At 44.8% G+C, this 27,547-nt stretch overlaps 1 protein-coding gene across 1 annotated transcript in view; it reads right to left on the reverse strand.

The window, feature by feature from the left end:
• The window catches only part of CD40 (CD40 molecule), a 34,291-nt gene that overhangs the window by 2,868 nt on the left and 3,876 nt on the right, over nt 1–27,547 (reverse strand). Inside the window, exons 2-5 of the mRNA XM_075278769.1 lie at nt 17,743–17,812; nt 15,086–15,211; nt 13,707–13,853; nt 12,906–12,999 (exon numbers count right to left, since the gene is read on the reverse strand). Of these exons, the coding sequence (XP_075134870.1) occupies nt 12,906–12,999; nt 13,707–13,853; nt 15,086–15,211; nt 17,743–17,812 (437 nt within the window). The remainder of the gene's footprint in view (nt 1–12,905; nt 13,000–13,706; nt 13,854–15,085; nt 15,212–17,742; nt 17,813–27,547) is intronic.

The raw sequence follows: 27,547 nt of genomic DNA on the forward strand, positions 1-27,547 counted from the left end.
CACTGCAAAACCACAGCATTTACGTGACCTGCTGCAATGGCCTAAATATTTGGACCTCCCCCTATTATCTGAAGAAAGCAGCACATTGTCACCAGTCCCATCATTCCCTGTGTCCAACTGGGGGCTCCCAATGCAATTTCCCTAATTTAGAAAGACTCTCGACCAATTCATAGGAAGTCAATTAACCTATAAGGATTGTAATGAGCGGATATTATATTGATCAAGAAGTGATTTCCTCTAAATCCAGTCGATGCGCTGCACGTTACATTGCTTTATAGAAGAATTACCAGGTATAATGTACGATATGGAGGTAAATTGAAGCTCTTTTCATATAAACACATTTATATCACCGCCGCCTGTTTGCACAACACTTTGCAATTAAAGAGCTATCTGGATTGAGTTCTTGAAAATCGTCGCTCCCTGCAGCCATAACATTTTATTAATAAACAGAATGGGAGCGACATATATAATTCATATTCATTATAGCACTTGCCACTTAACAAGTAAATGAAATGACAGAAACAAAACCGACAAACTATACTATATGTCGTAGGAAAGAATATGCTAATTTGCCTGTCATTTTTCTGCAAATCTTTCAATATTCGAGCAGAATGTGAAAATTTATTCAGCACACATGCCATGCAAAAATCAGCGCTGCAACCATGATCCCTACTTGTGATGTAGTGTATTGTGGAGGGACCCTCTCCTAAATATGTTGGGATTCTATATATAATATATGCACCATAACGGTGGCCACTGGCATAACTATAGGGGTCACAGTGGTCGCAGCCGTGAGTGGGCTCAAAAGCTAAGTGGCCTAAAAAGTCACCTTCAACACATTAGGGCTGGATAAACTTTTGATCTCCTTTCTGATTTCCTTTGATATCTTGCAGTCTGTACATGCTATAGTTATTACCCTTTGGTACACCAAAGTGAGAGGATTTTTAATTCACAGCCTTCCACTGTCAGAAAGGAGAAAATAAATCCTTCATGGCAAAAACAGCAGTTGGTCAGATGCACATAGTAAAGGCAGAATTCTATGGGGAAAACTGTGGCACAAAAGGGGACACTGATGGGAAACTTGTATGTATAGACATGTTGTGAACAAATGTTCATTGTGCCCTGGGCCCATATAGAGAAGGAAAGGGAAACGTAAAAGTCCCACAAAAGTACAAATGGCACACGGGTGATGGTTGTGAGGAGACGATGAACAGGGAAGTTGAGCTCTGAGGCAGGGCCCATGAGTCTTTACTGAAACAAGATAACCTACTGTAGACAACAAGAACGTAACACCTGTAACAAAGAATTAGTTTCAAGATCCAAGTTATTAGAAACTAATACTAAAAACAGTAACAATGTCATACCAGACTATTTATAACTAGAGATGAGCGAACACTAAAATGTTTGAGGTTCGAAATTCGATTCGAACAGCCGCTCAATGTTCGTGTGTTCGAACGGGTTTCGAAACCCATTATAGTCTATGGGGAACAGATACTCGTTAAGGGGGAAACCCAAATCCGTGTCTGGAGGGTCACCAAGTCCACTATGACACCCCAGGAAATGATGCCAACACCTCTGGAATGACACTGGGACAGCAGGGGAAGCATGTCTGGGGGCATCTAACACACCAAAGACCCTCTATTACCCCAACATCACAGCCTAACAACTACACACTTTACACACTCAATACCACCTCTCTGACAGTAGGAAAACACCTTGAAACATGTGTATTTGGCACTTGCAGTGAGGAGAGCTTGTCACCAGCAGTGAATTTGGCCCTTGTAGTAAGTTGAGGTTGGCACCAACATTTGTTTTGAAAATCAGGGTGGATTGAGCCTCTAACCAGCAGAGTTGGGGCAAATTCATGGTGGAGGGAGCCTCTAAAAACCCCAGTTTGGACCAATTCATGGTGGAGGGAGCCTCTAAAAACCCTAGTTTGGACCAATTCATGGTGGAGGGAGCCTCTAAAACCCCCAGTTTGGACCAATTCATGGTGGAGGGAGCCTCTAAACAGCCCAGTTTGGGCAAATTCATGGTGGAGGGAGCCTCTAACCAGCCCAGTTTGGGCAAATTCATGGTGGAGGGAGCCTCTAACCAGCCCAGTTTGGGAAAATTCATGGTGGAGGGAGCCTCTAACCAGCCCAGTTTGGACCAATTCATGGTGGAGGGAGCCTCTAAAAAACCCAGTTTGGACCAATTCATGGTGGAGGGAGCCTCTAACCAGCCCAGTTTGAACCAATTCATGGTGGAGGGAGCCTCTAAAAAAACCAGTTTGGACCAATTCATGGTGGAGGGAGCCTCTAACCAGCCCAGTTTGGACCAATTCATGGTGGAGGGAGCCTCTAAAAAACCCAGTTTGGACCAATTCATGGTGGAGGGAGCCTCTAACCAGCCCAGTTTGGACCAATTCATAGTGGAGGGAGCCTCTAACCAGCCCAGTTTGGACCAATTCATGGTGGAGGGAGCCTCTAACCAGCCCAGTTTGGACCAATTCATGGTGGAGGGAGCCTCTAACCAGCCCAGTTTGGACCAATTCATGGTGGAGGGAGCCTCTAACCAGCCCAGTTTGGACCAATTCATGGTGGAGGGAGCCTCTAAAACCCCAGTTTGGACCAATTCATGATGGAGGGAGCCTCTAAACAGCCCAGTTTGGGCAAATTCATGGTGGAGGGAGCCTCTAACCAGACCAATTTGGGCAAATTCATGGTGGAGGGAGCCTCTAACCAGCCCAGTTTGGACCAATTCATGGTGGAGGGAGCCTCTAACCAGCCCAGTTTGGACCAATTCATGGTGGAGGGAGCCTCTAACCAGCCCAGTTTGGACCAATTCATGGTGGAGGGAGCCTCTAACCAGCCCAGTTTGGACCAATTCATGGTGGAGGGAGCCTCTAAAAAACCCAGTTTGGACCAATTCATGGTGGAGGGAGCCTCTAACCAGCCCAGTTTGGACCAATTCATGATGGAGGGAGCCTCTAAACAGCCCAGTTTGGGCAAATTCATGGTGGAGGGAGCCTCTAAAAACCCCAGTTTGGACCAATTCATGGTGGAGGGAGCCTCTAAACAGCCCAGTTTGGGCAAATTCATGGTGGAGGGAGCCTCTAAACAGCCCAGTTTGGGCAAATTCATGGTGGAGGGAGCCTCTAACCAGCCCAGTTTGGGCAAATTCATGGTGGAGGGAGCCTCTAAAAAACCCAGTTTGGACCAATTCATGGTGGAGGGAGCCTCTAACCAGCCCAGTTTGGACCAATTCATGGTGGAGGGAGCCTCTAACCAGCCCAGTTTGGACCAATTCATGGTGGAGGGAGCCTCTAACCAGCCCAGTTTGGACCAATTCATGATGGAGGGATCCTCTAAACAGCCCAGTTTGGGCAAATTCATGGTGGAGGGAGCCTCTAACCAGCCCAGTTTGGACCAATTAATGGTGGAGGGAGCCTCTAACCAGCCCAGTTTGGGCAAATTCATGGTGGAGGGAGCCTCTAAACAGCCCAGTTTGGGCAAATTCATGGTGGAGGGAGCCTCTAACCAGCCCAGTTTGGGCAAATTCATGGTGGAGGGAGCCTCTAACCAGCCCAGTTTGGACCAATTCATGGTGGAGGGAGCCTCTAACCAGCCCAGTTTGGACCAATTCATGGTGGAGGGAGCCTCTAACCAGCCCAGTTTGGACCAATTCATGGTGGAGGGAGCCTCTAACCAGCCCAGTTTGGACCAATTCATGGTGGAGGGAGCCTCTAAAAAACCCAGTTTGGGCAAATTCATGGTGGAGGTAGCCTCTAAAAAACCCAGTTTGGACCAATTCATGGTGGAGGGAGCCTCTAACCAGCCCAGTTTGGACCAATTCATGGTGGAGGGAGCCTCTAACCAGCCCAGTTTGGACCAATTCATGGTGGAGGGAGCCTCTAACCAGCCCAGTTTGGACCAATTCATGATGGAGGGAGCCTCTAAACAGCCCAGTTTGGGCAAATTCATGGTGGAGGGAGCCTCTAACCAGCCCAGTTTGGACCAATTAATGGTGGAGGGAGCCTCTAACCAGCCCAGTTTGGGCAAATTCATGGTGGAGGGAGCCTCTAACCAGCCCAGTTTGGGCAAATTCATGGTGGAGGGAGCCTCTAACCAGCCCAGTTTGGGCAAATTCATGGTGGAGGGAGCCTCTAACCAGCCCAGTTTGGACCAATTCATGGTGGAGGGAGCCTCTAACCAGCCCAGTTTGGGCAAATTCATGGTGGAGGGAGCCTCTAACCAGCCCAGTTTGGACCAATTCATGGTGGAGGGAGCCTCTAACCAGCCCAGTTTGGACCAATTCATGGTGGAGGGAGCCTCTAAAAACCCCAGTTTGGACCAATTCATGGTGGAGGGAGCCTCTAAACAGCCCAGTTTGGACCAATTCATGGTGGAGGGAGCCTCTAACCAGCAGAGTTGTGGGAAAGCAGGGTGGAGGGAGCCTCTAACCAGCAGAGTTGGTGAAAATCAGGGTGGAGGGAGCCTCTAACCAGCAGAGTTGTGGGAAAGCAGGGTGGAGGGAGCCTCTAACCAGCAGAGTTGTGGGAAAGCAGGGTGGAGGGAGCCTCTAACCAGCAGAGTTGTGGGAAAGCAGGGTGGAGGGAGCCTCTAACCAGCAGAGTTGGTGGAAATCAGGGTGGAGGGAGCCTCTAACCAGCAGAGTTGTGGGAAAGCAGGGTGGAGGGAGCCTCTAACCAGCAGAGTTGTGGGAAAGCAGGGTGGAGGGAGCCTCTAACCAGCAGAGTTGGTGGAAATCAGGGTGGAGGGAGCCTCTAACCAGCAGAGTTGTGGGAAAGCAGGGTGGAGGGAGCCTCTAACCAGCAGAGTTGGTGGAAATCAGGGTGGAGGGAGCCTCTAACCAGCAGAGTTGTGGGAAAGCAGGGTGGAGGGAGCCTCTAACCGGCAGAGTTGTGGGAAAGCAGGGTGGAGGGAGCCTCTAACCGGCAGAGTTGTGGGAAAGCAGGGTGGAGGGAGCCTCTAACCAGCAGAGTTGGTGGAAAGCAGGGTGGAGGGAGCCTCTAACCAGCAGAGTTGGGGGAAATCAGGGTGGAGGGAGCCTAGTATTAGCAGAATTGTGCAACGCTTATGGTGGATGAGTATGAGGATGCGGAGGAATTGGAGAGGTTGAGTACAGACATGGAGTTTCATGTTGGGGTGCTTTACACAGGTGGGCACAAAAATGAAGGCTCTATCCAGTGGTGGTTCATTTTTATCAAAGTGAGCCGGTCGGCACTCTCAGCTGACAGACGGGTGCGCTTGTCAGTGATGATGCCACCGGCTGCACTGAACACCCTCTCAGATAGGACACTGGCGACAGGACAGGACAGCACCTCCAAGGCATATAGGGCAAGTTCAAGCCACAGGTCTAACTTCGACACCCAATACGTGTAGGGCGCAGAGGGGTCGGAGAGGACAGGGCTGTGGTCGGAAAGGTATTCCCGCAACATGCGCCTATACTTCTCACGCCTGGTGACACTAGGACCCTCCGTGGCGGCACTTTGGCGAGGGGGTGCCATCAAGGTGTCCCAGACCTTAGACAGTGTGCCCCTCGTTTGTGTGGACCGGTGAGAACTTGGTCGCCTACTGGAGGAACTGCCCTCCCTGCCGCCAACGTCACATGCTGGAAACATCTCCATCATATTCTGCACCAATTGCCTGTGGCAAGCATTGATGCGATTGGCCCTCCCCTCTACCGGAATAAAAGACGAGATGTTGTTTTTATACCGGGGGTCAAGGATAGCAAAGATCCAGTACTGGTTGTCCTCCATGATTTTGACAATACGCTTGTCGGTTGTAAAGCACCCCCACATGAACTCAGCCATGTCTGCCACAGTGTTAGTTGGCATGACTCCTCTGGCCCCACCGGAAAGTTCAATCTCCATTTCCTCCTCATCCTCCATGTCTACCCATCCGCGCTGCAACAATGGGACGATTCGAAGTTGCCCGGAAGCCTCCTGTATCACCATCACATCATCGGACAACTCTTCTTCTTCCTCCCCCTCCTCCTCCTCCTCCATTAAACGCGATGAAGTGGACAGATGTGTGGACCTACTCTCCAGCTGTGACGGATCGGATGCTATCCCTAACTCCTCTGTGTGATCTGAGTTATCCCTGATGTCAATCAGGGATTCTCTCAGAACACACAAGAGCGGGATTGTAAGGCTCACCATCGCATCCTCAGAGCTCACCCTCCTTGTGGACTCCTCAAAGACCCGTAGGATGTCACAAAGGTCTCTCATCCATGGCCACTCATGGATGTGAAACTGAGGCAGCTGACTTTGTGGCACCCTAGGGTTTTGTAGCTGGTATTCCATCAAAGGTCTCTGCTGCTCAACCACTCTATTCAACATCTGAAACGTTGAGTTCCAGCGTGTGGGGACGACGCACAAAAGCCGGTGTTGTGGCACATGCAGGCATTGCTGGAGAGATTTTAAGCTAGCAGCGGCTACTGTCGACTTGCGAAAGTGGGCGCACATGCGCCACACTTTCACCAGTAGCTCTGGAACATTGGGGTAGCTCTTTAGGAAACGTTGCACCACTAGGTTGAAGACGTGGGCCAGGCATGGAACATGTTGGAGTCCGGCAAGCTCCAGAGCTGCTACCAGGTTCCGGCCGTTATCACAAACGACCATGCCTGGGCCCAGGTGCAGCGGCTCAAACCATATTGCCGTCTCATCGAGGAGGGCATCCCTCACCTCGGAGGCAGTGTGCTGTCTGTCCCCCCAAGCTGATCAGCTTCAGCACAGCCTGCTGACGTCTACCAACGCCAGTGCTGTAACATTTCCAACTCGTAGCTGGGGTCAATCTAACAGCGGAGGAGGAGGCGGTGGCGGAGGAGGAGGCGGTGGAGGAGGAGGAGGAGGGGGGTGTTCTTCTCGTGTCCCTGCCAGGAATGTTAGGCGGGGAGACTAGGTACACCGGGCCAGTTTGGGAAGCAGTCCCAGCCTCAACTACATTCACCCAGTGTGCCGTCAGTGAAATGTAGCGTCCCTGTCCGCATGCACTTGTCCACGCGTCGGTGGTCAAGTGGACCTTTGTGCAAAGCGCGGAACTAAGGGCCCGCCTGATGTTGAGTGACACGTGCTGGTGCAAGGCGGGGACGGCACACCGGGAGAAGTAGTGACAGCTAGGGACGGTATAGCGAGGTGCCGCAGTTGCCATCAGGTCCAGGAAGGCGGGAGTTTCAACAAGCGGGAACGCCAACATCTCCTGGGCCAGCAGTTTAGCGATGTTGGCGTTCAAGGCTTGCGCGTGTGGGTGGTTACCAGTGTATTTCTGCCGCCGCTCCAATGTCTGAGAGATGGTGGGTTGTTGTAAAGAAGCGCCTGATGGTGCCTTTGATGGTGCAGGAGAAGGAGATAAGACAGGAACAGGGGAGGATGAGGAAGAAGTCAACAAAGTGACGGAGGCAGATGAAGTGGTGTCCTGGCTCGTCCTCTGGAGTGCATCGCCAGCACAGTCAGCAGTGGCAGTGGCAGTGGCAGAGGCAGAGGCAGTGGCAGTGGCGTGAACGGCAGGCGGCCTTTGCCCTGCCGTTGCTGCCTGCCACTGATTCCAGTGCTTGGATTCCAAATGACGGTGCATTGAAGTGGTGGACAGGTTGCTCTTCTCAGAGCCCCTAATCAATTTCGAGAGGCAAATTGTGCAGACAACACTATATCTGTCCTCGGCGCATTCCTTGAAAAAACTCCACACCTTCGAGAAACGTGCCCTCGAGGTGGGAGTTTTTCGGGGCTGGGTACGAACTGGAACATCTTGGGAGATTCCGGGTGTGGCCTGGCTTCGCCTAAGCTGCTGATCTCTGCCTCTGCCTCTAGCTACCCTTTTTGGTGCTGCACCTGCCTCAACATCCACACTACTTTCCCCGCTTGACATCCCCCCTGTCCAGGTCGGGTCAGTGTCCTCATCATCCACCACTTCCTCTTCCAACTCCTGTCTCATCTCCTCCTCCCGCACAATGCGCCGGTCAACTGGATGCCCTGACGGCAACTGCGTCACATCATCGTCGATGAGGGTGGGTTGCTGGTCATCCACCACCAAATCGAACGGAGATGGAGGAGACTCTAGTGTTTGAGCATCTGGACACAGATGCTCCTCTGTTAGGTTCGTGGAATCGTGACGTGGAGGGGCAGGTTGAGGGACAATGAAAGGAGCGGAGAACAGCTCTGGGGAGCAGGGACAGTTGGGGTTATTGTTCTGTGAAGCTTGGGAATTTTGGGAGGAAGGAGGACAAGACTGTTGGGTAATAGGAGGAGAGGAGGCAGAGTCTGACTGGCTGCTGGACAATGTGCTGTAAGTGTTCTCTGACAGCCATTGCAAGACCTGTTCCTGGTTCTCGGGCCTACTAAGGTTTGTACCCCTGCAGTTTAGTTAATGTGGCAAGCAACCCTGGCACTGTGGAGTGGCGCAATGCTTGCTGCCCCACAGGAGTAGGCACAGGACGCCCTGTGGCTTCACTGCTACCTTGCTCCCCAGAACCATTCCCCCGACCTCGCCCACGGCCTCGTCCACGTCCCTTTCCAGGAGCCTTGCGCATTTTGAATTCCCAGTTAGAAACTGGCACTATATACCAGTAGCAAAAATTGTGGGTGCACGTAACCCCAATATATTCTTTGAATTACCAGTCAGAAACTGGCACTATATGGCAGTAGCAAGAAATGAGGGTATTTGTAACCCCAATATATTCTTTGAATTCCCAGTCAGACAATGGCACTATATACCAGTAGCAAGAAATGAGGGTATTTATAACCCCAATATATTTTTTTTATTTTTTTTTGGCGCCGCCCCCTGAGAGGCTGGCTGCCTTTGATGCAGTGCTCCAAGCTGGGAGCAAACTTTTTCTTTCCTTTTTCACTCTTTTTCTCTATATCTTCAAGAATCCAGTAACCAAGCAATCTAGCAGTATGAATTTAGCAACTATAAATCGAATGGAAGACCCTGTGGAGTTTTTTGTTCCTTTTGTTTCCATTGTAAAGCATGGACTCAAGACCTGGTTCAGCTGGTTTCCACATGTGCCTGTTACCATCCCCCCAGCTAGGACAGCATGGCTCAACATGCAGCATGGAAGAGAAACCTACATGGAAATGCGGACTTCTTCGTTCAAGGAGATGATTTCTGGCGTCAATTGCTGATGTGTGAAGATGCTACAGCTGACTGGTATTTCTTTCTATTACTGTGAACACGTGGGACACTGTTACAACCTGGGAACCTACCATCACCCACCTACCCCAGGAGTTATGGAAGCTTGGCAAGAGAGCAGCACCATGTATACCTGGATGGTCTCTGACTTCCTTGGGGCAGTAGAACACTGTGGTAAGGAGGAGGAGGAGGGCTTGTGATGAAGGACATTTGGGGCATTTTTTGTGGTTAAAAGGACAATAGTGCTGATGCAAGATACCGAACTATCAGCTGTGAGCAGGAGATCTCACCACCTACCAAAGGAACTGCCACATGTTATCATGATAGCTGCTTATGTCCCCCACCTCTGCAAAAAATTTCTGCTTGTTATATCCACATGCTGTGACCCCCCTCCTCGTGTCCTACAACCAAGTCGGCTGTATTATTATTATTATAATTATTATTAACATCAATCTGCACAGAGAACTAAATGATCCTGCAGTGTGTCTGTGTTTCTTTCTTTTTTAGTTGCTATGATTCCTAGGATTTCTCTATCTGCCATGAGCTTCTATGTGTTTCTCTCTTGTTATATACTACTGTACCATCTATGAAACTGTATCACTGAAATTTCTCCATTGTGGGACTATTAAAGGAATATCTTATCTTATCTTATATTCTTTGAATTCCCAGTCAGAAACTGGCACTATATACCAGTAGCAAGAAATGAGGGTATTTATAACCCCAATATATTCTTTGAATTCCCAGTCAGACAATGGCACTATATACCAGTAGCAAGAAATGAGGGTATTTATAACCCCAATATATTCTTTGAATTCCCAGTCAGACAATGGCACTATATACCAGTAGCAAGAAATGAGGGTATTTATAACCCCAATATATTCTTTGAATTACCAGTCAGAAACTGGCACTATATACCAGTAGCAAGAAATGAGGGTATTTGTAACCCCAATATATTCTTTGAATTCCCAGTCAGACAATGGCACTATATACCAGTAGCAAAAATTGTGGGTGCACGTAACCCCAATATATTCTTTGAATTACCAGTCAGAAACTGGCACTATATGGCAGTAGCAAGAAATGAGGGTATTTATAACCCCAATATATTCTTTGAATTACCAGTCAGAAACTGGCACTATATGGCAGTAGCAAGAAATGAGGTTATTTGTAACCCCAATATATTCTTTGAATTCCCAGTCAGGCAATGGCACTATATACCAGTAGCAAGAAATGAGGGTATTTGTAACCCCAATATATTCTTTGAATTCCCAGTCAGACAATGGCACTATATACCAGTAGCAAGAAATGAGGGTATTTATAACCCCAATATATTCTTTGAATTCCCAGTCAGACAATGGCACTATATACCAGTAGCAAGAAATGAGGGTATTTATAACCCCAATATATTCTTTGAATTCCCAGTCAGACAATGGCACTATATACCAGTAGCAAGAAATGAGGGTATTTGTAACCCAAATATATTCTTTGAATTCCCAGTCAGACAATGGCACTATATGGCAGTAGCAAGAAATGAGGGTATTTGTAACCCCAATATATTCTTTGAATTCCCAGTCAGACAATGGCACTATATACCAGTAGCAAGAAATGAGGGTATTTGTAACCCCAATATATTCTTTGAATTCCCAGTCAGAAACTGGCACTATATGGCAGTAGCAAGAAATGAGGGTATTTGTAACCCTAATATATTCTTTGAATTCCCAGTCAGACAATGGCACTATATACCAGTAGCAAGAAATGAGGGTATTTATAACCCCAATATATTCTTTGAATTCCCAGTCAGACAATGGCACTATATACCAGTAGCAAGAAATGAGGGTATTTATAAACCCAATATATTCTTTGAATTCCCAGTCAGATAATGGCACTATATACCAGTAGCAAGAAATGAGGGTATTTGTAACCCCAATATATTCTTTGAATTCCCAGTCAGACAATGGCACTATATACCAGTAGCAAAAATTGTGGGTGCACGTAACCCCAATATATTCTTTGAATTACCAGTCAGAAACTGGCACTATATGGCAGTAGCAAGAAATGAGGGTATTTGTAACCCCAATATATTCTTTGAATTCCCAGTCAGACAATGGCACTATATACCAGTAGCAAGAAATGAGGGTATTTATAACCCCAATATATTCTTTGAATTCCCAGTCAGACAATGGCACTATATGGCAGTAGCAAAAATAGTGGGTGTATATAGCCCCAATTCTATTGCTAGGGGACTTGCAGGGTATTTCTGGGGTGAAGGTGGGGGGGCACACCGTTGGAACGGGGATTTGGGGTGTATATATGGGGTATACGGGAATACACTGTCAGCGTATTCCATTCAGGATCCTGGGAAAGCTGGGTTGCGGCGATTGAGCCCGTCAGTGCCACGTTACACTGACAAGCTTCTCCCTGGAATTTAGCTCTTATAAGAGCTGTTGGTTGTCTTCTCCTTCCTATCCTAGCCTGTCCCTGCCTACCCAGAATCTAAGCCCTAGCTAACTGGACGGAAACCTCCGTCCCCGGTGAATTGCAAGCTCAGAATGACGCGAAGCTGGGCGTTGCTGTTCTTTTAAATTAGAGGTCACATGTTTTCGGCAGCCAATGGGTTTTGCCTACTTTTTTCAACGTCACCGGTGTCGTAGTTCCTGTCCCACCTACCCTGCGCTGTTATTGGAGCAAAAAAGGCGCCAGGGAAGGTGGGAGGGGAATCGAGTAATGGCGCACTTTACCACGCGGTGTTCGATTCGATTCGAACATGCCGAACAGCCTAATATCCAATCAAACATGAGTTCGATAGAACACTGTTCGCTCATCTCTATTTATAACCAATCCCCTCCCAACACCTTTAACCTATCCTAACCTCTCCTCCTCTCCTGCGCATATTCCATACTCTAGAACGCACTACCTCAGTCGAACAAACTCTCCTCACTAACAAAACCTTAATTCAGAAAAGCCAACAACTTATAAAAACTAGGGTTGAGCCGATCTTGAGATTTCAGGATCGATTCCAAAATCCGATTTCCGATCATTATCTAGCCAATCCCGATCGTGAAATTTACTCGATCGCTGATCGGAATCCGATCTTTTCCGATCCCGATCGCTCAACCCTAGTCAATGCTTCTCTATGGGAAAAGTCACTTTTAGGGTTGAGCCGATCTTGATATAACCTCTGACCTCGATCCCTCTGGAAAAGATCGGGATCGGAATTCCAATCGCGATAGTGAAATTTACTTGATCGCCGATCGGAATCCGATCTTTTCTTATCCCCATTGCTCAACCCTAATAAAAACCCATCTACACTAGCCTATTGTCTCCTTCTTCTTTGTAGATTGTAAGCAGTTGCAAGTAGGGCCATAGCCCTGTAGGTTTCTATTGGTTTGTCCCTGCATGTTTACTCCTTGTATTAACATATTCTTTACATGGAAGATCCATTTCTGATTTCCTAAGCTCTATTGTCCAACAAATGCAAAATCCAACATCTCTGTTTTCTATTTTCTTACTTAGTTTGTTGTCCTAGTTTACTTGGTGCGGAGTAAGCCTGAGCTCACAACTGTAGAGCCCACAGACATGTGTTAGGACGGCATCCCTAGAGGCCAAGCGACAGGGATTGGCGGTGGACTAGGAACCTGGAATGGCAGGGGATCGGGGGATCTGCACAGTTGGACAGACAACAGCTTTAAACTCAATAGATATTCAATTCCTGGTTTACCCCTTTAATAACAAATAAAACTGTTCTGAACCATTAGTGTATAAGTGTTTTCTTACTTGCTCCAGTTTTTACACGACTCTGTATCCGATTCTGTAGCAGAATAGGTCCCCTCACTGCATTGTGAGCACTGGGTGTCAGAATAAATGGTAGCTGACAAAATAAGTAAATAAAAGCGTGTTAACATACGTATACCAACATGGCTCTGAAAAACATGTAATAATGTGTTGACTGTGTAGATTTTTTGTATCACTCGCTCCAGTTTTAACAGATCTAACAGATCAGGGCTTCTCCTCCCCGACCTGTCTAGATTCTGGCACAGCTCCGCCGACTGCCTTAAAATGTGTCAAGCAGGGTGCAGGACCTGAGATATGCAATGGTGTACCTAAAATGGGCCAAATGGGGCCCAGTTTTAGACAGTATGTAAGTGCAGCCCAGGTAGTAAATCTGAGCCACTGTGACTAAAATCTGTATTAGGGTCCATTCACACAGAGTAACGTGCCGCGTGATGTGACACATATACGGCGTGTGAGACTTTGCGCGCTGTAAAAGCTCCCATTGATTTCAATAGGAGCCTGGATCGTATACGCCGCGTTATTTTGCGGCCGCAAAATCACGTCCGCAAAATAACGCGACATATACAATCCAGGCTCCCATTGAAATCAATGGGAGCTTTTACGGCGCGCAAAGTCTCATGCCATATACGTGCCACATCACGTGGTACGTTACTCCGTGTGAATGGACCCTTAAATACTGTGGTAAAAAAAATAAATGTTCCTAGATCATTTATCATATTTCTTCCAAGATGTCTCATGAGCATTCCTTCTGCCCACTACAATGAACCAAATCTCATCTCTTACCATTATGTACAACGCCTTCTCCTGGACCACACTTTTTGTTGAACACACATGTCTCGCAAGCTTGACTTGAGCAGTGCCTGCCCAATTGACATCTGCAGTCTACATTCATGGTTGGTGTTCCTTCCCTTATCTTCTCAAATCCAAGACCTTATGTGACAACATGGACATGTTTAAGACATGGAAATAAATCTATAAAACAAATTCTGAATTCTATATGTCCATTGTGAATCGTGGACGGGGGAAACACAAAATCCTACCACAGTCACCACTGATGAATAGAACGGCTCTTGTCACACAGTTCTAAATAAGATGACAGTGTAACTTCCCTAACTTTATACTTATGGTCTTTGAGTTTATTTAGGAGAATATAGAAGGGGGATAAGCACACGGGAAAAGGTGGTATTGGCTTTAGCTATCCATGTGACACGACACAGAAGCAGAACAATTTAAAGAAAGCAGGGTGAAATTTAAACATTGAAGAGACCCTTTCACCATCTCCACCAATTCCAATTTTTTGCATTCTGATGCTTCTGGAAAATTTGCTGTAGCTTTCACAGTTCCAAAGTATTCATTCCTTTTCGTTTCAGCCAATATGCTAATTAGGCTCTATACTGTCAAGCAGGCAGTCCCTGACTATCTGCTCCAGTCTAGAAAAGAGGTGGGGAGGACATATTAGAGAAGTGTGGAGTATAGCAGAGTAGAGGAGCGCAGCCGCCCTCGGTTGTCCAGACTTCTCACTTCCATATTGTGAAAAAAATAAAACATCTTGGCAAAGGAGTCACAAATGTTCATGGGGAGAAAGGCTTTGCTGCTTAAATATGCTTTCCCCCGGTGACAGACTCCCTTTATGACATCCTAAGGCTTAGTTCACACAGGGGGCGGATTTTGGCACCGAGAATGACGTGGGGAGCCGCGTCACTTTCAGGTCAAAACCCGCCTGCCACGACTGTCGCGGCTTCCGACAGTCGCAGCTTCACCCCTCCGGAGTCGGCTCAAATGAATGGGCTGACACCGGAAGTTGCTGCTACCAGGTGGACGCCGTGGCTCAACGAGCTGCAGAATCCACCTGAAGAAAGGGCAGCCCACTTCTTTTTTCCGTGAGTGCCAACATGCCGCTCACCGAAAAAAGTAGCCGGGCGGTCTACATAAACCACCATTGTGAGGTGGCGGATTATGACGTGGATTAATCTGCTCCCTCTCTGCCCGTGTGAACGGGCCCTAAAGGACCTGCAATTGTGACCACTCATTATTGGGACTTGAATATTTAAAGGGTAACACATTGTATTAAATTGGATAATCCCTTTAAACAATTACCCAAAAATTCCCGACTAAAAGGAAATCTTAGCAGAGAAGTAGAACCAGGGGTAGGTGGTACATACGTTCATTGCACATCCTGTGCAGCAGACAGCTGGTTTCTCTGTTGTATTTGTCCTGGTACTGTCCGTGGTCACAGGCGATGCACATTGTATCATTATGTTCTGTGCAGTCTCTCAGCAACCGCTGTCCTGTGAATGATAAATTCAGACAATTAAACACATAAAAAATAACCAACGTTTGAAAATAGCAAGTGGAGCTCTGAGGCAAACTGGTCACTGAAGTAAAGTTACAGAAGACAAGGCTTTATGGCACATTAAATAATCATCTATTCTGATCTTTTCTCATCCTTTATGGAATCGTAAAATGAATGGCCACTTTATTAGAGATTACCATCTCGGATTTCCTTTGGATCATCTAACTGCAGCAATTTGTTGTGGTGCCATCCACAAGTTATTAGAGGACCCAAGAAAATATTCCACCAAACACCATTACTCTACCCCCACCAGCCTGAACTGCTGATACCTAATAGTAAGCGTTCATTGACTCATGTTGCTGAAGCCAAATTCAGACCCACCCATCAAAATGGTGATGAATTTTCATGCTCAGTGATCTCATTTTTGCATTTTTTCCCATGGGAGTCTTGCTGTTTTGTTTCCCCATTGTGAGTAATGGTTATAGCCCATCCGTGCTACAGAGCAATGAGATTTGTGTTCAGATACCAGTGTTGTGGTCATCAGTGGTTAAATTGGGTCGCACCAGAACTCAGTTCCAGCATACTTAAAAAATGTCTGTCATCGTTACGGTATAATTTATTCATTTATATGGTATAAATTGGTATATGGTATATGGTATAAATTTTATGGTATTAATTTATATGGTATAAACTAAGAAATGGTCTGACCCAGAATGTGGAACATAATAGACACAGTTATTTACCTCTCCTAGCTTAAGAAGGCTTCAGGCCTCCTTGGGTGACGTCCCAGACGTCACATGGACTGGTGCTTGTGTCCTTATGCATCACGATGCAAGCCCCTGCTTGTGTGACATCCTGTGAGATGACTGACATTGGCAGGGAGTGCGCTGGAGCCAGGGAGAGGTAAATATCAGAAGCAACAGTAGGGTTTTTTTTTACCCTCCCCATGCCCTGGGTCTACGATTTTTATACCCTGGGGTCTGAAAAGACCCCAGAGTATAATAATTGTTCATTGGGGTGTAAAGAGGTAAACTGTCTTGTGTTATGTTTCCATGTGATTTCTTCTTTGTAACCTTAGTGGTGGTACAGGAGTCCCCAGGTCTGGTAAAATCTCTGTGTGAATGTTCGATTCCTGCTTCTTATTTCTCTCTTTCCTCATTAGGCCGGCCACCTAATCTCTATTTTCCTACTATTTCTTGTATTGCTACCTGGGAAAAATGTACCAAAACTAAGGAACTGTTCACAATAACATGAATTTATAAAGCGTTTTTTTGTATATTTCCCTGCAGTAGTGGAGTTGCACTGGGGTGTGTCTGCCCTGACCTTATAAGAGGCAAGTCTGCAGCAACTCCAGGGTTTTATAGAGAAAACTGCAGAGGATTATGGAGAATGTCTATAGGTATAAAAGTTTTCCATTTCCCAGAAAGCTGTTGTTGGTGGAGTTCACATGGTGAATTCTACAGCAGCCTGAAGTACAAGGTTATTTGTTGTACTGTACACACTATGGATATTTTCTGAAGAATAACTTTTTTTGTTAAAAACTGGACGTCCTGAAATAAACTCCTTTGGATTATTTTCAACAATCAAGGTCTGATTGTTTTTTGAAAAATCCCATGCTTCACAGGGGGTCTTCATAATGGCTAGGGTATAGTAATGCTGTGTGCATGGGTCACTATGGCCTATAATACGGGGCCATAACATGGGGTACTTTGTGCGGGGGCATAAATTATGCCACATAATAGCCTCTGCATAAAGTATTATGCCCCATAGTGGTGCACACAGTACATAACACAGGGGCCACTATTGGGCATAATACTTTGCGCAAGGGCCACTATGGAACCTAATAGTGTGTGCAGGAATGGAGGCGGGGGATCGTTGTCAATTGATCTGTGAGGATCTTTGTGGGGGGTTGGGGAACTGTTATTCTAGAGTTCCCCCTAAAAAAGTTTTCCCAATTTAGCACTGGTTCTGGTCCAAGTTGCTTGATGGGCGATGCACCATCTTTTTGTCAGAACAATTCTTGACTTCTTCCTCTGACCACTTTTATAGATGAGTTGTTCTCATGGATATTTATCTTTGGTCAAACCATTCTTGGTATACTCTCGACATCATTGCATGAGAAAAACCCACAAGGTCAGCAACTGATCGCTTCAATTTTTAACCCTTTGTGTGGTATCAGTTTTGCCCTTTTTATTTTTATTTATCAATAAAAGTGAAGTTTTAAAATATATTAGTTACCCTTGGGAAAGTGCTTTTCCTGTCTGTGCCTTGACTTTTAGTTGGCTTACCCTGGACCAGTATTTTAGTACAAAATTTTGGTGAGTGTGAGCAATACACATTTCCTTGCAAAACCATGACCCTTTCTCCAGAATCCATGTCCCTTTTGGGGTAATTAAAACTAAAAACACCAAACTGTTCCAATTTGCTCCAGATTTGGATATTTTACACTAGGATTGAGTTGTAAGCTAAGTAGTCAATCTACCCCATACTGTTCTTATTACCAATTTGTATCTGATATACACTTACCTGGCTTGCATAATGAACAACATCTGCCATCTTTGTCATAGTTGTTATCTTCACATAGCAAATCTGAGCTCTGCAACAGGAAGATACATTATAAACATTAGTGACACGTCATATTGTATATCCTGTTCTTGCAGACCATTCACTCCGGCCCTTCGGTATAAAACCAGATACATAAAATACACTGTCCATTGCAGACAACTTTCCAACCTCTCCTATATAAGTATAAATAGAAAATGGTTGCTATAGGCAAGTCTTGCAATTTTTCTCGTGCACTGGTTTCCGTAAATGAGCCCCTTTGTGAGCTATTAACCCGATCCTCCTACAGGGCGACTTCCCTCTAATAAGAACCTGTCTCAGGAAACATTTGTTGAGGGTAGCAAAAGATAAGGTATTCATTAAATGTAAGTTTTCCCTCATGTAAAACTTTATATTAGTTATCCCCAATCTGTTGGATGATAATAAAATGTATAATAAATGTATGTTATCATTGTTTTTCCAGGTGATGAAGAATAGCTGTATTTAAGTGGCTCCATCGGTCTTTATGATGACTAGGAACACGTCTGCTACGAAGAAAAATTACATAGTATTTTCTATATTAGAGGCTATGGAAGAAGCCTGCTGAGATCCTGCTGGTTAATGTATCACAGTTATGAAAATTCTTAAACTTGGCCAGCCCATGACGTACATTCTGCACTTAGGTAGTTTGCTAAAAGCTTCCCTACATAGTTATCTGTTATGCCAAGGTTCATCGAGGGATTCGGCTTCAAAACATATTACATTAAAGAGGTATTCCCATAACTCTTGTTCTGCAGCCTCCAGGCTCTGTGCTCTCGTCACTTCCTGGATTTCTCGGCACATTGGTGGGCGGGGTTTAACTTGCTCTGCTATCTGCTATGTTTGCAGTCAGTAATGAGGGATTGGTTGTAAATGCATTACCACAGTATAAAGCTGATGTGGAAACTGATGTAGCAGAGCTGGATTTGAGTCAGCTTGCATTACATACAGAGGTAACGGAATCCTTATCTCAGTCCTTATCAGCCAAATTCAATTCGGCTGATAAGTGGAAAAGCTGAAGATAGACAGCACTGTAATTCCGGAGCTCTCACTTCCCCCCTCCCCTATCTGAGGAGCTCCGTTGCTTGTCAGCCCCTCCTTCTCCCCCTGAGAGCAGGCAGCTAAGGCACTTGAGAAGTGAGCAGATAAGCCCAGTGGCCATAGAAATGCAGTGTCAACAATGAAGTGAATAAATTAAGATAGCGGCCAAACAAAGCAGTTTTGATAAAGTAATATATTTAGGAAAAGTCTTATATCCACATAAACTAGCAGTATAGATAGAATCCTTTTCATGGGACAACCCCTTTAATGCCAGTCAATCTTGCCGATTTTGGTGGGACTGGTTGACCATCTAATGTGATAGTCCCCTGGCAGCAGATGATTGGGGAGACAAGGAATGTGCTGATGTCCTATCCTTTAGATCTGCCAAAGGCATTTGGATGTGGCTTTCTCTCCTTTTCCCATAGAGAACACATGCCAAGCCATGAATCCTACTAATATTATAAATGTGAAAGTTTGTTTGTGTGTTCAATCACGTAAAAACGGCTGAAGCGATTGCATGAAATTTGGCACATAGATAGATTGTAACCTCAATTAAAATATAGGCCACTTTTTATCCCAGTAACTGACATGGCTTCATGACTGTTATGAATTTATGATCACATACTATATTACACTGCTCTTGCAGCAACCTTATCTCAGTTCCCAGGGCTGTTATCTCTCTGTGTAAACACACGCTAACTGTCTGTGGATTGTCTACACACATTTGCATATTATCTGATCTGCTCCAGGCACTGCAGACAAACCGAGACCTGTGGAACCCCAACAGAAAGGGGAAGAGGGGAAGAAAAAGCATCAGCGGATGATAAACTAAATAAGTGGTCAAAAAGATAGGAAGAAAACCAATAGAAAGTGGTGTCCCTGAGGTCAATAGATAGTAGGGAGGAGTTGGTGATCTACAGTGTCAAATGCTTCTAAGAGATCCAAAAGAATAAGTAGCAACTAGTTTCCTTTAGATTTAGCTGTCAGATCGTTGGAAACTTTTGCAAGGGCCGTTTCCATAGATGGCCATCAATATCAGATTCGTGGGCTGTACATATCTGTTGATCAGTGGATTGAAGTGGCTATGTATTGTCTAACAGACGCATCTCCATACATTCTGTCAGTGGTGGTGTCCAATACTGCAGCTCATTGCTGTTAAAGACTCATTCAAGTGTAGGAGATTGAGATGCAATACCAGGAACAGCCACAGGGATGCTGGGAGTCAGACCCTCACCAATCTGATATTGATGACAGGCCATCAGTACAAAGTTCAGGAAAACTTGGCAATGAGGGAACGTGATACTCGTAGTAATATTAATCATGGAAACAAAAAATTTAAGGGGTTGTCTACTATTATTAAATGGCCATACTAAGCTAAACTAGATCTGTCACCTCAGTATGCTCTACTTTTTAAATGGGTAGGTGGTCCGCCGGCCTATTGAGCCAAATTCTAAGTTTAAGGGATTGTCCAGGATTTGAAGTAACTCAGGACTGGATGTAAAAGAAAAAAAAAAACACTCAGTTATCCCCAACACTCTGTTGTTTAGCACCGTTGCTGTTTCCCTCACATGTCAGGGCTCACACCACTGGAAGCCATGAGATAAATCAATGCCCTCGGCGGTCTCTGGAGTGGGACCAGTGATGTCTCTCAGACGTGTCACCAGTTCCTTACCAGTGACTACTGAGGCCACCAATTGGTCATGAATAAGTGATCGTGTGATCCTCAAGACTTCCAGTGTTACAAGCCCCTACAGGTGAAGGAAATGTGAGCAGGGCCAGACAATGGAGTGCAGGAATAGGAAAATACGTCTTCTTTCTTTTCTTTGAAACCCACCACCGTGTTTGCGAACAGATACGTTAACAGACAGGAAGACAGGCCGGCTAGAAAGGTTATTCTTGAACCCTTGACCTTGAACTTCCTTATCTCTTCTTTAGAAAAATACAAGTTCCTCTTTTCAGCTCATTTTTAAAATTCCAGTCTAAGAAGTATCTGTAATAACAGAACTCATGAAGACAATTCTACAAGACGTTTCATGAATTGAGAAGGTTCAATGATGTCACATCACCAATAGAGATGAGCGAGTAGTACTTGATCGAGTAGGTATTCGATCGAATACTACGGTGTTCGAAATACTCGTACTCGATTGAGTACCACTCGCTGTTCAAATGGAAAAGTTCGATGCAGAACCAGCATTGATTGGCCGAATGCTATACAGTCGGCCAATCAATGCTGGTTCTTCTCCTACTTTTAGAAGTCTTCTCCGTGCAGCTTCCCCGCGGCGTCTTCCGGCTCTTCATTCACTCTGCCAGGCATCGGGCCTGGGCAGAGCCGACTGCGCATGTCCGCTTGTAGTGCGGGCATGCGCAGTCGGCTCTGCCCAGGCCCGATGCCTGGCAGAGTGAATTCAGAGCCGGAAGATGCCGCAGGGACGATGCATGGAGAAGACTTCTCGGAGGATCCAGCCCGACCCTCACTCGTGGACTTGGTAAGTGTAATTTGATCGAACATTGCCTACCCCTGAAACGAGCATTTTCCCCCCATAGACTATAATAGGGTTCGATATTCGATTTGAGTAGTCGAATATTGAGGGGCTACTCGAAAAAAATATCGAACCTCGGACATTTTACTGTTCGCTCATCTCTAATCACCAAACATTGTATAGAATTATTCCCATCGTTTACTTCTTAAGATCTTCTCCTACATCGGTTATACCGCAAAAATTACCTATGGATAGAGATGAATTATTTGTGTGGCATTTCTACGAGAGGGGTCTCAACTTTCAATAGATTTCATGGCATAACCCTATTCTATTATGTTCTGAGCCTGTTTTCGAAATTGCATTTCCAGTCGGGCAACCCCTTTAATATGGCAAACAGATAGAGAAAAAAAAAAACGGTTTCAAAAATGTCAAAACGTCTTGCCCTATTTACTACCCTCAGTTCACTGGCGATTCATGAGCTAAAGACCCGAGTAATCTGAGACAGAATGTCAAATGTAAATTGAGGGTTGCCCAGCCGAACTGGCACTGAGCTGACAGCGGCGCAGAGGAAGATCAGCTTGGCAAAAATCCAGCCATGCAATTCTTCAGCTCAAACTACAGGACTAAGCATATTTTAAAGGCAAAATTAACATAGCAAGCTTTTATTCTGTATTTTTAACTTTATGTTTCAGTTCCTTACGATTTTTTAAGATCTAGATATAGGCCTAATATTTTTCATAGCTATAGTGTATCCTCTGTGCAATATACAGCTTGAACCTCATGATCATAACTAAAATTGAAACCGGTGCATATGCAGTCCATATACATAGCATCCAGCTATAATGCAGCATTAGGTTGGTATTGGGGTATCAGGATGTTTCCATAAACTGGCAGAGATCTTAAAGCAGATATAAAAAAATGTCCTAAATGAATAGTACAGGAGAAAATAAGAAACCTTGTAATATATCTTATTAAAGAAATCTGTCTCCTTCTCCGCTTTTCAAGCAGTTACCTTTTACATATTAGTCTATGAAGAGGGGAGGAGGGATAGAAAAGACACTCACATAATTGCTGCTGATCCTTGCTTTTTTAACACTACTAAGGCTAGGTTCATATCTGTGCTGATCTCTCCGTCGTTCAGGTCCACTGGGAGACAGACCCTTGTTTTAGCAGACCTCTTAGACTATAATATAATCCGTGCAGGATATTTCTCTCGGCTATTTTTTAGCAGTTCCTACGGTGGAGTCTCCAGCGCCGATGTCAATTTAGTTGTAGTTGTGGCTTAGTAGTTTTGCTCTTTTTCACTGTTTAACCATGGATTTGCTTTATCAGTCATGTGTGGGCCAAAAGATCAGGGGACCCAAATAGTTACTCTGTGCTCTCCCGGCCGAAAGAAGAGGTGAGTATGCATTGTATTATTTTAAACCCTTGCAGCGGACAAAAAAATGTATGGGACCATTGCATTTACTTAAAAAAGTATATAAGGTATTGGTTAAACATTTTTCTAAAATACTTTCTACCTAATGTTAGCATTCAGCATTATCAGCATGGAATAGATGGAGGGATACTTCGTACATTAGTTCTGGAGTAAGAAGGCTTTTAGCTACATAGGGACGCAGCAGCAGGCATATACAGCAGGGGGTCAAAGGCGCCGGAGGCGCAAGGAGTATAGAGGTAGGCTAAGAAGCTGCCCTGGAATTTACAGATAGCAAGTTCTATATACACTACTTGTGGTTTTTCCTTACTATGGAGAAATGTCAGAGCTTTTTTTAAAACAAAAATAAAAAAATAAAAACTCATGATTTTAATCCAATATTTTACAGATTTTTTTTTCTTTTTCTAGTTAAAAGGGTATTCTCATGCCCCTTGCTCACCAGTCTTCGCTGCTGCAAAGACTTCTTTCTTCCTGGTTTTCGACATCAATTGGTGGGCGGGGTTTCATATGCAAAGCCATACTGTCCGACTACCTCCAGTTTAGCTCTGCCCCCAAATTACTGTGTAGCTCCGCCCATCACATAGCATGATCCTATGGGACGACTGAAGGGCCTGTGATGTCATCAAAGGTCTTATAACACTTGGATTTAGCTTGTTCTGTATAGAGTCGGCTAAATCCTAGTGGGCTAAGGGACCAGGTCCTTCTGCCCACTAGCTTTTAGCCTGCTATATATAAGAAAGCTAAATCCTAGTGAGCAGAGGGACCAGATCCACTAGGATTTAGACTGTTTTATATAAGAAAGCAGCACTCATTTCCCCCCTCCTTTATCTGAGAGCAGGAAGCTAGGTCACATGTGTGGTGCAGACACAGGAACAGCTACAGACACAGGCTCGCTCCCGTGCACTTAGCCCCTCCTCCCTCCCCCCTGAGAGCAGGCAGCTACATCACTTCACATTTGAGCAGATAATCCCAAGGGCCATAGAAACCCAACCCCATTGGGGAAAACCCAACCCCATGAGCCACCCAACCCCAAAATGAATCTTGGAAGGTTCGCCCATTTCTAGTCAATTTATTCAAATATACATGATGGAAACTTTCTGTAAGCCAAGAACTTGTGCCTTTCTACCAGCAAAATTTCATCAGCACAAACAGTACTCTTTATATAGACACTCCTAAGTTAGTTAGAGAGTTGCCTAAATTTTCTCTATATATTAATAATTATTGATTTTGCAGTTTATTTATTATATTTATATAAAACTTTAGAATTCATTTACTAAATCTAGGCATGGAAAACCCCCGTATCATGTGAGGGCATTGAGCAACCACTATCAATGACAATGGACAAGAAAGCCATAAGAAACCAAGACAGAAGGAAACAAAGGGAAGTAACTTTGGGAATATTTCTGACTCATAAGATCACTTGTCACTTTCTTCCCCGTTTCTGAGATGTCAGTTTAAGATTAAATTCTATTCTAGTACAAATGTACATAAGGAAATAGAGAAGGCTACTGGTAATGTCTGTAAAGATGCCCAAACACCTTCAATAACTCTTGGTCACACAACCAACTCATGAATACCCAACAGTTCTTATTGACGCCTCCTTCCTCGCCATGACATTACTTAATTCAGGAGTTACACATGAGAAGGCCCTTTTACCTTAGGGTCACGTTAGCATCACCTGTTCGTTGTTCTGGTCCAATGGAGGAAACAGAACAAAGGACAGGTGAATCACTAAAACTGTAGTTACATAAAGAGCCTGGTGGACTCCATTGAGTATAACGGGGTCCATTTGGTGTCCATTGTTGTAAAACGGCCCATAAAGAAATGGCGTGCAAATTTGAACGTGTTTACATGGACTGAGCTGGCAGGTAATGACCATGAATGGACGTTCAAAGGAGCGCTTGTTCCCGATCATCCATCCCACAGGTTATCAAACAGGCAGTATGGTGACTCAGTCTAATAACCTACCAGCAAAGTTCTAAGTGTATGACAGGCATCTGATCTCCCACAATGCACTGCTCTGTTACAAGAGTCTGGCACAGTTCTAAGCTCAGCTTTCTGTCTGAACAGCCAATAAAAGATCATACATTGAGTAACTTGTACCATAAGTAATCTTCTTACATGTGTATTTAACTTCTCATGGAGACTTTGACTGTGGACATTGTAAAATATCATTCACAAAAATTTCTCTCCTAAATATCTTCTTAAAGAGAATGAAACTTCTGCAACAGTCCTGAAGAATCTGACAATAGAGTTGGAATGTATGAAATAGATTTATATCAGTTACTTTGTGTTACTTAGAGTTGCTCTCATCGATCATAGGATAAGAGCAACGGACATTAGTTGTAGAATGCAGATGGAGCTTTCTCCGTCCGGTGTCCATTTCATGATAAAAAAAAACATAACAGAAGCTTTCTTTTGTCTTGTTATTTTACTTTTCTGACGGAAGAAATCTTCCATCTTGTTTACATTAGAATTAGAGATGAGCGAGTAGTATTCGATTGAGTAGGTATTCGAACGAATACTATGGTATTTGAAATACTTGTACTCGTTCGAATACTATCGCTATTTGCAGTAAAGATTCGATTCATAACCAGCGTTGATTTGCCAAATGCTCTAGCATTCGGCAAATCAACGCTGGTTCTGCAGCAGGCTCGTCCTTGCTAGTCGGGAGAGCTGGCAGCTTGCGTTTATGCGGGAGTTGACTTTTTCTCATAGGAATGCATTGACCAGCGTTGATTGGCCAGTGTACAGCCAATCAATGCTGGTTCTGCTAGAGGTTCGTCTGTGAGGAGGCGGAGTCTAAGATTGGACCACAGCAGTCTCCATTGTGGTCCGATCTTAGACTCCGCCTCCTCACAGACGAGCCTCCGGCAGAACCGGCGTTGATTGGCTGAATGCTGTACACTGTATAGCATTCGGCTAATCAACACTGGTCAATGCATTCCTATGATAAAAAGTCAGCTCTCGCATAACTGCAAGCTGCCAGCTCTCCCGACTAGCATGGACGAGCCTGCTCCAGAACCAGCGTTGATTGGCCAAATGCTATACCGTGTATAGCATTCGGCCAATCAATGCTGCTTCTGCAAGACTAGTAAAGGCCGGTTCACATTAGTGCTTGCCTCCCGCCCGGAAGGAGTCCGCAGGAGAACCCCCCCCCCCCAACGGAATATCAGCGCAACTGCAAGCGCTATGCAGTTAAAGTGCGCAAACCTCATAGACTATAATGGGGTTTGTGTGCTGTAACTGCACAGCGTTCCTCCTAAACACTCTCCTCCTGCTACTCGTGGACTTGGTGACTCTCCTTTGGTCAAATAGTGGTTTCCCCTGAAACAAGCATTTTTTCCCATAGACTATAATGGGATTCGATATTCAATCGAGTAGTCGAATATTGAGGCTCTACTCGAAAAGAATATTGAATCTCGAATATTTCACTACTCGCTCATCTCTAGTTAGAATCAATGGGAACAGACACAGAAGGAGGAGGCTCCGCTTGTCTCATCACTCTATCGCTGTAAATGTCTGTTGCTCTCATCTTATGATGGGCAGTGTGAATGACTTCTTAGTCTGAAACTTAGGCAATATTAGTAAATCTGCACCATTGTTCTTAGGACACATACAATGGACTGACACTAGCAGCAGGAACTTGAGCGCACCAATCTTTAGAAGCAAAGAAAAGCTAAGGGATAAACAAATAGGGGTCGGCCGGGGGTCTAATCTAATTTTGGGCATATGGACTGAGGTCTAAATTAATTTTTGTGATTTGACCTTGAGTCTAAATTAATCTATTCTGGTGACTGAATATATTGAATGCTCTGGTCTGTGCTCTGGTCGCACTGTGATACTTATGGCGCACTGTCATACTTATGGTGCACTTTGATACTTATGGTGCACTGTGATACTTATGGTGCACTTTGGTACTCATGGTGCACTGTCATACTTATGGTGCACTGTTATTTATGTTGCACTATGATACTTATGGTGCACTGTGGTACTTATGGTGCACTGATACTTGTCTTACTAACCAGCTATACAGAAATGCAACATTAGATTCCTTTACACTACTATGACCATCAAAAAGACTACTGTAATTCTACGCTGTACCTTATACAGAGCTGGGAAGAGTCGTGGCTGCCATCCATATTAACACAGGTTTTACTTTTGTTTACTTGTTTTCTGTTTGTTTTAGGGTCAAATTATTGCAGATTACAGAGGTTTTACTTGTATTTCTTGCTATACTATTTTAGGGTTGGATTATTACAAGTTAGAACCAGTTCACATCTCTGTATGGAGTTCCATTTGGGGAGTCCGCTTGGAGAACGGAACGGAAACCTAATTGGCATAAAAAAAGAAGTTGCCTAAGGAAACCTGACGACCCCATAGATTATAATGGGGTCTGTGTGGTTTTCGCTCATTTTCCACACAAAAAAATGCGGAGAGAAAAGGAATGGAATGGCCCAAACCCAGATGTGAACTGGGCATTACAGAGGTTTTACTTGAGTTTGTTGCGTTACTGTTAGATTTGGGGTTAGATTATCATATATTACAGAGGTTTTACTTGTATGTTTTGCTATACTGTTTTAGGGTTGGATTTTTACAGACTACAAAGGTTTTACTTGTGTTTTTTTTTGTGTTCCTCTTTGTTTTAGGGTTGAAGTATAACGAGAGGTTTCACTTGTATTTTGTTTTACCGTTTGTTTTAGGGTTGGATTACTATAGACTACCGGGGTTTTACTTGTGTTTGTTGTATTGCGGTTTGTTTTAGGGTTGAATTATTAGAAATGACAGGAGTGTT

Source organism: Leptodactylus fuscus, chromosome 6 (assembly GCF_031893055.1).
Source record: "Leptodactylus fuscus isolate aLepFus1 chromosome 6, aLepFus1.hap2, whole genome shotgun sequence".
In the NCBI taxonomy this organism is placed as follows: Eukaryota; Metazoa; Chordata; class Amphibia; order Anura; family Leptodactylidae; genus Leptodactylus; species Leptodactylus fuscus.